This window comes from Genypterus blacodes, unplaced genomic scaffold (assembly GCF_046128005.1).
Source record: "Genypterus blacodes isolate CSIRO-AG114 ecotype Tasmania unplaced genomic scaffold, CSIRO-AGI_Gbla_v1 ptg000156l_1, whole genome shotgun sequence".
Classification (NCBI taxonomy): Eukaryota; Metazoa; Chordata; class Actinopteri; order Ophidiiformes; family Ophidiidae; genus Genypterus; species Genypterus blacodes.
In genome coordinates this window covers 4,987,102-5,000,307 of record NW_027466957.1, presented here as the reverse complement: position 1 = coordinate 5,000,307, position 13,206 = coordinate 4,987,102, and the positions used below count along the sequence as shown (strand labels likewise).

At 41.8% G+C, this 13,206-nt stretch overlaps 2 protein-coding genes across 2 annotated transcripts; one reads left to right on the top strand and one right to left on the bottom strand.

Annotated features, from left to right (window-relative positions):
• Positions 1-3,212: 3,212 nt before the first annotated feature.
• Positions 3,213-4,907, bottom strand: cebpb (CCAAT enhancer binding protein beta). Its single transcript, XM_076166727.1, has one exon. It carries the CDS (start codon positions 4,701-4,703, stop codon positions 3,789-3,791), a length of 915 nt encoding a protein of 304 aa, XP_076022842.1. The 5' UTR covers positions 4,704-4,907; the 3' UTR covers positions 3,213-3,788.
• Positions 4,908-6,723: 1,816 nt separating this feature from the next.
• peds1b (plasmanylethanolamine desaturase 1b) lies at positions 6,724-12,804 on the top strand. Its single transcript, XM_076166327.1, has 6 exons — positions 6,724-7,076; positions 8,000-8,119; positions 8,227-8,318; positions 8,434-8,578; positions 8,687-8,899; positions 9,000-12,804. Exons 1-6 carry the CDS (start codon positions 6,941-6,943, stop codon positions 9,119-9,121), a joined length of 828 nt encoding a protein of 275 aa, XP_076022442.1. The 5' UTR covers positions 6,724-6,940; the 3' UTR covers positions 9,122-12,804.
• Positions 12,805-13,206: the final 402 nt, after the last annotated feature.

The window sequence follows — 13,206 nt, the reverse complement described above, 5'->3', positions numbered from 1 at the left end:
AATTAAATCATTAAAATAATCACAACTTAACAATAAAACAGCTGCAAAAAGTAACTGGAATATTTGGGTTCTTTCTTTTTCAGTTTTTCAGTGTTCAAACCGCAGAAACATTGTGTTGGATTGTTCTAAACAAACCAAGTGGTGTTCAAGATCTTGATCTTTGGCCCACAACGCCCTCTTAAAGGAAGATTTTTCTTTAGGTTGACGTCACTCAACAGCCATAAAACTATAAAAGCCCTTTAAGCTTGAGAGAGGTTAATAAACCATGTTAGTAAGTACTTGTTCCAAATTCTCCAAGATTCTTAAAATCAATAGCAAGTCAAAGCAGGTTCTTCAAAATGGAGGTCATATTCAACTTTCATTTTAGGTTTGGTCAGCCGTGAAATGAAACTACACGATGAAAAACCTTTATCCAATGAGGCAGTGACTGAACTTATGTAAATACTTTCACAATGGGAAAATCTAGATCAAATATTACTTTGAACTTGTATTGTAACAGGCGGAGCAGAGAATCAATCACTATCTGGTTAGAATCTAACCAGGTTAACCGTATCTAACCGTTAGATATTAGTTGATTAATTAGATCTAAAAAAGTGTAATTTTGTCAACAGTGACCTTCTGACTTTGTATCTACACATTTTTTATCTGTGGTGTGTAAGATGGACAACTTTAAGTGGAGAGAGCAATTAAAGGACAAAGTGCCTAATATGAACAACAACGACCCAGAATATAACCTTGGGGTACTCCGTGACCTAATTACTCTCAGGACTATATTAGAAAAACAATCTGATATGATGACTGAGTGTGTCAACATGAAAAAGTTAGTCAGAAGCAATTTTAATGCATATTTTTGAATTAAGTCAACACAATTAGTGGGACAAAATTCAGTCGTGGCAATCAAACCGTCCTGTGGTGTCTTTATAATACATGACACTGACAGCCAGTCTTCAGTTTTTGTTCCATTATGAAGTAAACATAAGTCATATCCACTCCTGTGTTACTTCTATCCACTACCATGTATTTCTCATCTCGTTTCATCGTCCTCTGTAATCAAAACACCATTCGAAGCAGCTCACATCTTGGTGAACTGGTCTGGTCTCATACATATGATGTAAAACAGCGGCACATGCCAAGTGTATTCGTCTCCGTCAGATTGGAATGCTGAGTCAAACCTGCCAGAAAACATTTGGAAAACAAAAGCAAGCGGAAACAGTCCAGAACGTTTTTAGCATCCAGTTTATTTGATTCATTAAGGCAAAGTCTGTCTGTTTCACTGCTCAAACACCGTTACCACACACCCAAATGTGTTTGGGGAACAAACACACAATGTGCCAAAATCAGCTAAAGCCATAAGACCTAACAGTGACTCATCTGTTGAAAAAAAAAAATCTTTGATTTCAAAACTGGTTTAAGACTGGGACAGAGTGGACACTGCGACGATAGGCGTGTGTGTGTGTGTGTGTGTGTGCGTGTGTGTGTGTGTGTGTGTGTATTCGCGCACATATGTGTATGTGTGTGTATACAGTATGTGTGCGTGAGAGTATTGTGGAGTTCTAGGAGTCCGGTTGGCCTCTGGAGTGCCTGTGATGCAACGCAGCGAGTTTACGGACAAACACACTGCCCACTGACGGTAAACTCTGGAAAGGGGCCGGACTAAACGTTGAAGAAAGAGGTCATCCTGTGTGGGAAATTCCCTTTCTCTTGTCAGCATGTAAGCCACCACCAAGGAAACAGTGTATGGGGCTCTATTAGGAAACAAGGGGTCATCGAAGAAAGAATGCTCAGAATGTTCAAACTCACCCCTGCCAGCGGCTAAGAATAACAACTTTGGGTGTAAAACTGATAGAATGTCTTATAGCAGATCAAATGTTTGTTGTGTTGTAAATCTGAATTGTGAGTTTGTTAAACATCTACAGAAGCCCGATGAGATACAGTCAGTACAACAATGTCTTATTTAAAAGTGGGTGTAACATTCTTTTAGTGGTGATGTGCTGGAAAAGGATATTGCACAATGAACTGAAGCTGTTCATCAATAGAAGTCTTGAGAAATCTACTGTATTCAAAATGTCAACACTGGCTGCAACAGAGGTGACACAACTGTTCTTTATTTATAGGGTATAAAACGACTCTCAAAGCGTAGCAAAGGTAAACGCAGGAGAGGTTTTGGCTCCCTGAATTGTCATGGATCACCTACAAATCCCACAATGCCTTCGCTCCTTCCTCTTATCTGCTCCGAGCTTTTCTTGGCAGATCAGTCTCGTACATTACACACGGAGCAAAGCACCATGGGGGCCTAGGCGAATTCCGCTCCAGCCAATCGCCGAATCGTTTATCTTGTCTGTCGTAAACTACTTTGTCACTCCCAAAACAACTCCTACATTTTTCTCTGAGTGATTTCCACTTGAGGGTTAAACAAGGTTTGCTCAGGATTATTCCTCTCCGGCCTGCACCTACTCCCAGGTTCTGGCTCTTAAAGTGTGACCTGAGGTGGTGTGAGGTTAGTTGCTGATTAATTTCTGCACAACCTTGAACCCCTCTGTGGGCCAGTGGACCCAGCAGTCTATTGACAGTGCCGTGTGCTACAGATAAAGCTAACATTTCTGTGCTGTGTGCAGAGTCTTTTTTTTGCTGCTCTCAGCACGATCATTTTATGATGTCAAGCAGAGCTCAAATATAGAATCGAATCAATGAAGCAAACAGGACTTTGATACCTGTGGACAAACTCAAAATGGCACAGACATTAAAGAATTTCCTCCGTCGCTTCTCGCTTCAATCATTGAGATGAATGAAATGATTTGGAGCTGTAATCTAACTGGAAATGACAATCGCTGCTTCGCCTTTATGTTCTGTTTGAGGCCGTATGAGACGGTGACTAATGCTTTGGCCGATGACGGTGATTAATGATAAACTGATACGTCTGTATGTCGACTGGTTATGACAAGATTTATACCAATCATTCAATGTCACGAAGAACCATCAAACCCCTTTCAGTCTGTCGTTTAGAATGAATAATGGTGATTGCAATTTTGTTTTATCGTGATGCCAATGTCCTACATGCAATATGTTGCATTTCTGACAACATATACAGTATTGCAGTCTGACTGATCTGCTCATGAGTGTGGAGACTGTAGACTGAGCCCAACACCCATCCGTCTCCGTCTACGCCTGCTTTTTCTTAAAAAAGGACAGAAAAGAAGAAAAAACGATAAAAATTGTTTAAACAAAGTAGAAATCTGTTTAATTCAATAAAATATCAAGTACAATTAAAGCCTTTCACCTGTAATGTTAAATAATTAGAATTATTTCATTCATTGCCAATAGTATTACAAAGAGTTGCATCATTTCACTGCAGCACAACTCTTCCCTTGACAACCATTGCTCCACATAGAGAAAAATCCATCAGTTCGCTCACATGTATGTAAAACCTCACACAGGAAATACTGCATAAACAAAATTACATCTGAGAATAACGCTAAGGTGACATGTGAAGAATCATGAAAGATTGCGCAATCCATGCACCCCTCAGCCCCCCCAACACACACACACACACACACACACACATACACACACGCACACGCACACACACTACTACTTCACTCCCATTCAAAGTGTCCTTGTAAACTGGTGGTGGCCGTTTTCAGCACTCAGCTCAGCGGATCACCTCCTGATCTTCAGTCCCTCAGTGGTTTGACAAACAGCACAGGAGTCTCTTACAGGTCTCCAGAGCCCCATGTGGAAGACCCTCTTTGCTGCCAGGGGGGAAGGGGGGGAAGGTGGGGGGTTCGCTTCTAACACTGACCGGTCGCAGAGAGCAGGTTGCGCAGGGTCGCCAGCTCTCTGGACAGCTGCTCCACACGCTTTTGTAAACGATCGTTCTCTGCAGCCAGTTCCAGCACTTTGTGTTGCGTCTCCAAGTTGCGCATTTTGGCTTTATCTCTGCTCTTCCTCACAGCCAGGTTGTTCCTCTCCCTCCTCTGCCTGTACTCGTCACTGTCCTTGTCCAAGCGTTTCTTTGATTTCCCGCTGGACATTCTGGTACCGTGAGACGGTGACCTGCTTTTACCTGACGGGGCAGGTGTTCCAGGCGGGCTGGAGCAAGTCGAGGACGCGGACGAGATGTTTCCCAGGCTGCCGCTGGGAGTGGACTGGTAATGCAGGTAGGACCTCATGTCGAACCCAGACGAGCCGTTCTCCATCTTTGCGTCTTCTTGGCTCTGATCGTCTCTCTCAGCAACCGCGGCTCTGTAGCGGCTCCCGATGAGTTCGGGGCTGAGCACGCTGTCCACTCGAGTCTCGTGTAGGTCGGTGTAGCCCAGCGCGTACGGCTCCCTGGGCTCCCTCAAGTTGTCGCACTGGCTCGACTCCAGCTCGTTCAACAGTGTGTAGTTTTTGTAGTTCTGCAAAGCGGTGCCTCTCTTGATTTTGCTCTCTGCCAGGAACTCTGAGAAAACGTCTCCCTGCTGCTGCTGTTGCTGTTGTTGCTGCTGTTGCTGCTGCTGCTGCTGCTGTGCCGCCAGCTGTGGATAGTGCAAAGGTGTATCCAGGTAAACGCTAAAGTCAATGGCTCTCTCCCGCGCTTCGATGCCCAGCTCCGTCATCGAGTCACCGAGCCTCCGGTAAGAGCCGCTGCTGATGGGGCTGATGATACTGTCTCTACCGTGGAAAGCAAAGCTGCCCTCGTCGTAGAATCCGGCCACTTCCATGGATCTTAACACCCGCCGGATTGCAGGAGCACTGAGGGCACAGATCAGACGCCCAGAGTGGTGTTGGCTCACACTTAGTCTCAAAAGTGTCAGTGCGTCTGTGAGTGACAACCCCGTGTAAGCAGAACCTATGAGACTCTGAGGGGGGCTGTTCTTAGAGGCTGTCCTGGTGAAGTGGGACGATTTGACAGGTCTTCCTGTCTCGGAGGGTTTAATAAAGTAGGGGGGCGGGCCGAGGCTTAACAGGTGTGTGTGACGCGCATTTGAGGAGGCGACCTGCACTTTTTGCTCAAACGTTTTTGGGTGCAAATCATGTAAAAAAAACAACAACAACATCAACAAATAAACAAATAATGAGAAAAATACAAGGAATTAAAACGAGTTTTTGTGATCTCTGTCTTTGTTTTGAAACCACAATTGCCATGAGCATAACAAAGAGAGAATCTGGACACCTCAATATGGACACGCAGCATTAAGACATTATTTACACATAATGCCAAACATTTTTTCTGGTAAATGAACCTGCAATGTGAGACTAATCTATATTTATTGACAGGGGTCCATCTACGCCCTCTAATGTCACATTTTGGCAACAGGGCTATAATGGAAAATTCCCACAGTCTGTTTACCATTAGTTAGTTCGTGCGTAATCAAACCACAATTTGTACTAGCAAACATCAGAGGATCGATCAGTCTTGGTTTACTAATCAGTGTTGTGACGTTAACAACGTCACAACACAAATTACTCTCTGTATCTCATTACAGACAAATTAATGCAGGCTGAAAAACTGTGGATAGCGTCTTGGTATGTCTATACTTTTGAAGAACTGTTTCATTTTGCGTTTTCTTTTATCATTATGTTTAGCTATCATGATTATGCACCGCAAAATGTAGCAAGAACATTATAAAGTATAAACACATAACAGTTTTCTTTCCCAACCTGGCTCGGAGCTGAATAAATTTGATTTCATTTGATGATCTACTGCCATCTAGTGGTATAAAGATGCATGCGAAGGCTCTCAGTCATGCAACAAGGCACGTAAGCAATAAATGAGACACAATACATTACATTACGGTCATTTAGCAGACGCTTTTATCCAAAGCGACTTACAATAAGTGTGTTCAACAAAGGTAGATAAAAAAACAATAGCATCTCATAACATATCTTACTGGAACAAGAAGAACAGTATAGTTGGAATATGATATAGATGTTTACAAATATATGCATAATTCAATATCAGATGTATTTCCTGTGAAAAAGATTATTTGAAGTGAAGTGTTTTGCCTATTTCAGAAGTAATATTGATTAATAGATATTATTCTACTGTATAGCCGAGTCTTATCAGTCTCCCCAAAATACAGACAAGTGAAGTAAAGGACTCATTAGTGAAGAAAGATGAGCATATAGGAAAGTCAAGAGTGGATATTGTCTCTCTGGGGTTTGTGGAGACAACAGTTTCCCAGAGGAACCTCATGAGGACCATGTCTTTCACAACAGCTTAGTTCATCCGTCACTTAGTGCTCATTAAATCATTATTACCTCAGCCCATAATCTGTCTGGCTGTCTATCTGTCTTGGTGGGCAGGTTCCCAGGGAAGAACCCATAAGATCGTGGTACCATACAGTCTGATGGTGGTGTTGTAATATAATACAGTGGCAATAAAAAAGTAACATTTTGTAAACATTAATAATGTCAGTGGAGGGACATTCTAGTCCATAATCTGTTAAATGTTACTCAGCCGTGACGGATGAATGAGCTCTTTGAGTACCCACTAGTTGCAGCATTCGTTGTAATGTTAACTACAATTTTAACTAAGCATGAATTAAATATACACCAAGACAGTCAGAGTTTCGATTGTTGTTTAAAAGTCATGCAATACATTTAATTGGTAGCAGGAGTTAACAAAATAAAAGCGTTGCTCATTTCCCCTGTTGTTGTTGTTATTGTTTTCATTCCATAAATGCTACTTTTTCTTGGTATATTATACAACGAAGAAGAAAGAGGGGTGGGCAGAGCGGTCGGGTGGTGTCAGGAAATGCGGTCTTTCCCTCGCAATCCTATTGGTTACTCATCTCCTGGTGAAGTCGTTACTCGTTCGCCGATTGGCTGTTGCGTTCATGTCTTTTACGCTATTGGTTGCAAGCGTCACCGGCATCTCAGCCGGAAAGTCGTTGACGCTTTCAACTCCTCCTCGCTGTGAGTGAAGATTGATGGGGCTGGGCCCAAAGTGGAGAACATGGCGAGAATAGTAAATGAAAACGGGAATGGACACGAAACGCAGACCGTGGAGCCGGAGGGACCGGGTCGGGGAGCGGCCAGATGGGGTCCACAGCACGCCGGCGCCCGAGAACTCGCCAGTCTGTACTCACCAGGTGGGCCAAGCCTCTGAACAAGTCGTCTTTGGGGCTTTGCTTTCCGTTTTCTGAGCAATCCAGTTTGTGGGTTGGAGTGTTCAGCGGTGACATCACATAACAGCAGCATTTAACTAGTAAATAAGAAGCAAATAATTCGTTTTTAAGCCGCGTTTAAGAATGTAAATGCATCTATGAACCCTACGATTTGTCAAACCGAACAATGTGTTGGAGCTGGATAGTCGCATCCTGACGTTACACAACAGGAATCATGTGAGATTGGGGAATTTTTCCGTGTCAAGTGAATTTAGGAGGCTTAGGGCTGACGTTAGAAGATTCCACAGCTTCTGCTTCTTTGGTCATTAAGCTGCTGTAACACAGTCGGATTGGGCTAAATCAGATCGCAGACCGGGAGTATAACATAACATGCTGTACATGTAGAAACCGCCATATATAGGTTCAGATCTCCACTGTGCCACCATTCATGCAGCTGTCCAATTCAATCATATCACCACAAATTGAGCTTGTCCATACAATGTGTACGGTCTTTGCAAATATTTGTTTACTGACTCAGTGTTTTGGCAGTGTGACTCTGACACAATGGGGCTGTCACTATGGTGATTCAAACGATTACATTGTTTAGCCTTGGCGTTCCTACGACCCTCTCAGAGTGGTGAGTGGACAAGTATTTCAGGCCCAGCTGCTAACACAATCGTGTACCAAAGTATACAGTCGTGGTATCTGTCACTGTTGTAAAGGTAATTATGCTGACTAGTGTAGTTTTGATGATTAGATGGTACTGTATGTAGGCATCAACTATTATGGACTCTAACCTGTGACACTGAGGACGATTGAGAGTCTTATCTCATAATCATGTTTCTAAATCAAGTCTATTTGTATTCTTATTTTTCCACATTGTAACATGCACACTCTTGTGTTTTTAGGCAAAAGATGTCAAGAGTGGATAAGTGTCCTCGTTTGCTTCTCTCTCATGGCCTTCAATTTTATTCAACTCCTCGCCAATTTCCATCTGGGACATGTGTGGTACATCCTATTGAGCATTGGTAAGTATTGAACTATGGTTTGAAAAGCAGCTGATTAGATCAACGTCTTATCTACCTGTTATCGATCCTGTCGCACTTCATTTGACCCTCCTCTACCTCCATCTCAGTGGCAGGGATACTCACTGCTGACTTTGCATCAGGCCTTGTTCATTGGGGGGCTGACACATGGGGATCTGTGGATCTACCCATCTTTGGAAAGGTAATGTGTCTCTCATTCTATGGTTTAGTTAAATTGTTTTGGAGTTCACATTTCATAAAGTTGGCCATTCTTTCATGTTTCACACTCCTTACTTACTTTATGATCTGTCCTCCAGGCCTTCATACGACCGTTCAGAGAGCACCACATTGACCCCACAGCCATTACTCGCCATGATTTCATTGAAACAAATGGTGACAACTGCATGCTGACTATATTCCCTCTAGCAAACATGGCCTTCAACTTCGTCACCCTCTCACCTGGTAAGATATTTAGCAAAGCTTAACACTGACATGTTATTCATCAAAGTATTCACACCAATAGAGAAACACCACATATTTCACCTTATCTCTGTCTTCTTTCAATTTCAGCGGATATTTACTATAACTATCCCTGGTACTGCTACTTATTTGCGCTGGCCATCTTTGTGACCCTCACCAACCAGATCCACAAATGGTCCCACACGTACTTCGGCCTGCCTAGTTGGGTCGTGCTCCTGCAGAACTGCCATGTTATCCTTCCCAGAAAGCACCACCGCATCCATCACGTCTCCCCGCATGAGACGTACTTCTGCATTACCACAGGTTTCTATAACCCCCCCGCTGCAGAATGTGTGTTTTTATTGTGGTTGGATGTTTTTAGTTGTATGAGGCTCAGCTGTCTTGTCTTATCTCGTCTTCGCAGGTTGGCTGAACTACCCTCTGGAGAAACTGGGCTTCTGGCGTAACCTCGAAGATCTTATCCAGAGTGTGACAGGAGAGAAGCCCAGGTCGGATGACTTGAAATGGGCTCACAAAGTCAAGTAACACCGCAGGCCAGCTGCACCCTACCTCAGAAGACACCGGCCCTGTCCGGTCTGCTCATCCCTTCTTTGCCTCACTCAAACTGTAGTCATAGGAAGAAAACTTAACCAAGGGTTTCTGATGCCATAGCTTTAAGTCTTGCACATTTTGTCTGTTTTTAAGAAGAGGGCTTTCTTAATAGATTTTTTTCAATGGAGACCATTATTTCAAATCGCAAAATCTCCTTAACTCATGCCAGCTCAATGTTCTGATGTATGTCTGCCACGGGTGTTGCACAAGATAGTTATTGCGAGATACATAATTTGAAATCACTCTTTTAGGAGACTGGTGTTAGATTTTCTCCAGCAACTTCCATCCTGACCAGTAAAGATACTTGAAAGGGTGAGAAACCCCCCACAGACACAGATTGGGAAATGATGAACACGTTATGTTTATCGCTGCTTTATTTCCTTTGTTAGTATGTGCTGCATCCGTCTCTTCGAATCGTCATGGGCCTGTTTGATCTGCGTGAGACAGATGGGCACAGTGTAATGGTAAATCATAGGGATTGTATAGGGTTGGGATGTATTATCAGTGTTGATAGCTGACGAACAAATTGGTTAATTGCTGTTACACCTGATGAAATCCCGAAAACAGATACACAGACGTTTGCCGTTGTGATGGCTGAGCGGACTTTGAAGTTGGGTGGAGTGAAACTAGGAATTTTCGGAGGTCACAAAAGTCCTTATGAATACAAGAATTATGTACAGGAAGTGTCAGTGGTGTGTCAGGGAGATATACACACATCTACACACCCACAGTCAACCAGAATGATTGAAATGCCTGTGTGGGTGTCTCATGGGCAGTTGTGAATTTGCAACGCTGCATGCTTGGGTTAAGTTACGCGCAAGATTAGTCTTAAACCGCTTGTGAATTTGATGAATTTTCATTTAACTTCTCAATTATGCTACAGATCAAGTGCAACCAGGAAATACTTCCAAAAGACTCATTATATAACAACGGTTTACTTTATACAGAGCTGAATTTGAGCTGTGTTGTGATACGCTGGAAGTTTTTTTTGAAACAGACATTCCACCAGAATGCCCTAAAAAGAAAGAAAACAGGTTTGAAAGTAAAACAAACCAAAAAGAGCAAACGCAACGTCTCACTCATGCTGTTGTCATATCCTCAAAGACGGAAACAGAAAGGGTTCCAGATGGCTTTATAATTGGAATTTCAGATATTGTGGATTCTCTCTGACCACAGTGAGCATTTTCAGGCCAAATGTTGACGCGCAATAATCTCGTGCAAAAATACTTTGAAATGTGTAAGTCAGCTTTAATACCTGGCCATTAACAGAAATTTGTGCAATTACGAATGCATCATGGTGTTGTTGCTGTGCTGCTGTCAGGTTCTACTAAATTGTCTAAGTGTAAAGAATTTGTAGAAAAGTTTAGGATTCGACTCTCCTGGGGAAGAGATGTCAGTGAAGCTACCAGGAAGGATTACAGGTTCATCACACAGCCTTACATACCACAGATGCAGATTAAAGTTCAGCACTAAACGCTATTTGTGTGCTGTCGGAACGGCCACTCTGGCTCGATGGGACAAACTGTATGTCTCAGATTGAATCATATGCATACGCTCCACTTATGTGCCACCTTAGTGTAATATTGTTTTGACATCTATCCGCTATTCTTTTGTAATCTGGGAGGAAACGGTTGGTTTGAGAAGCGTAACATTCCCCTTGAGTAATGTCGCCACCGTCTTGGTTACTGTGACAGTGATGTAATGTTAGAAGTGCTTCGATGGTGGGTAACGACCCAATGATTACTTACTATAGATGAGATTATGAAGTTAATTGGTTAAAGGTTTGTAAATGTGCTGTACAGCAAAAAACTATGCAGTGTCATAAGAGGCCATTGACAACAAGTCTTAACGCATGTTCAAAAATCTGCTTCGGTTGATTTCACTTTCCTCTTTCCCTCTTGTTTACACTTATTTGCAAAGTGGCATAATTGGAACTTGAAAAATGTAGTACTTAGAAAACTGCATGACAATTACGCTTATGATGTCACACAGACATCAGAATGCGTGCATGCATGCAGCATGTCGGCTTGCGCGAGCAATACACTGGGTCACCAGCTTACCTTAGAGTTTGTGTGAGCGGCCAATGATCAGGGAGGATTCTCATGTTAATTTATTTGCAAAAAGAAGAACCCCAACTTTGACCAAATAGCACCAACATGTTAGTTTCCCTCTATGGAACGCCTGGCAGTGTTTCAGGTTCCATAGGGAGAAGCTAAGCGTTGCGTTCACCAGGGTAAAGACTTGGTTTATTTTTAATTCATTAATTGGCCTCTTGGCCATTATAGTCACAGTAGTTAAGGATAGTAATGATTTATTCTGGAGCCAAATTTGATATTTATACTGTCAAATATTCCACCTTTTGAATCCTTATACTTGATTATATAAAGTTGTTTGCTGTAGGTCAAACAGATGTACACTGCAGATTGCATTGTGCTTGCTATAGGTATGTGGAGTATTGTGTAAGGCAGTTTTATGCGCTAGGTAGTAATGTATGCTGAGGGTGGCATTTTGTGTCTTTTCAAAAGCTGAGGCCTACATAGGTTTTACTTTAACAGGTCTTATACATCAGTGTTGGTATGATTCAATATTATTTGAGCTCCGCTATATGCAGACCGTAGACACATCTAAAGTATGAGAGAGGATTTCTGGATGCTAAACGCTAAAAGCTATCTGTGGTGAAATAAGAGACATCTTTTGTTTACGTAATGTGACATAATAAGGTTGTGTAAGTAAGTCTTTGTGGATAATAAACTGAGTAGGAATACTAGATATGACACGCTATAAATAGCTTGGACATACAAAAACTGACAATTTACATTAAAATATATATATGGACAGCTAATAACAAACGCTTACCATAATAATCTTTGCTTGAAGACAGACGTACTATAATTCCTTTTCATGGCCACTGGTCTAGTGAGTGTAGAATTTACATCAATTAACATATTTATTATTTGATCTCAGAATTGAAGGTAGTGGTCAAAAGGGTTTGCGATTAAATGTTGACAACTGTTTTTCCTTTTGTCATTTGATTGATATTGCCATTGTTTTTATGGCTCATTTTGTTGGCCAAAGTAGGTTGATGGTTGTAAAGGAATGATGGGCCCCACTGTAATCATCTGTCAGGTTAACTTGGCGTCCTGTTAATGAAGTAGAATTTGATGTCAAGCTATTTTCTGTTTGAGTTGATCGGTTATTGATGATTGTGTGCCAACTGTCAGATTTGCCCACTGCACTTGGTTTTATCTGAGCAAATGATCTTGTTGCTCAGTGGGCAGTTGTTGGATTCACATGCTGTGTGGAATCAGTTGTAACGATCCTTGGATTTGTATTGAATTGCCTTATTCCCTCCGAAATTGTTTTATTGTAAATATTGCCAGTCATATGGGAAACAATATTATTGACTCTTTCAAATGCCATTTCTTTGCCTCTCACTTGTTCTGAGGCAATACCCATGGATGTTGTAGTTGGTCATGTAAGCTGGTGGTGATGGAGTTTAAGATATCAGAAACAATGCCTTGATGCCTTTTTGTTGTCTTCCACTTGGGAGATGTACAATGTGAATATTAAACTGTATTTTTTAAAAACCATAAATAAATTGTTAATAATTACCACTACCCATTTCTCTGATCATTTATTTTTTATGTTTTCTGCACAAATGCAAAACTATGTTCCAAAGAATCACAAATACAATGGTTTGCTATGATTAAATGTTTCAGAAGGTATAAAATTGAAGCAGCAGTCTGTAGGTCTGTGGGTCTGACTCCACCTTCCTCCTGCCTGAGAAGATCAGATATGATTGACAACTGAAGTAACAATTCACTTGTGGTAAGTGGTTGTATTTTTCAGGTTCAAATGCTTTTCCCAAATCAATTACTAGCAGTAGGTTACGTTACAGAAACATGATATTTAAATGAATCCCTATTAGGGTTTAGTGATGGTTTCAGCAAATACAACAAAATAGTCTTTTTTTGAATTAAGCTGTTTTTCACAGAAACACTAGTGCAGATGTCTCAATC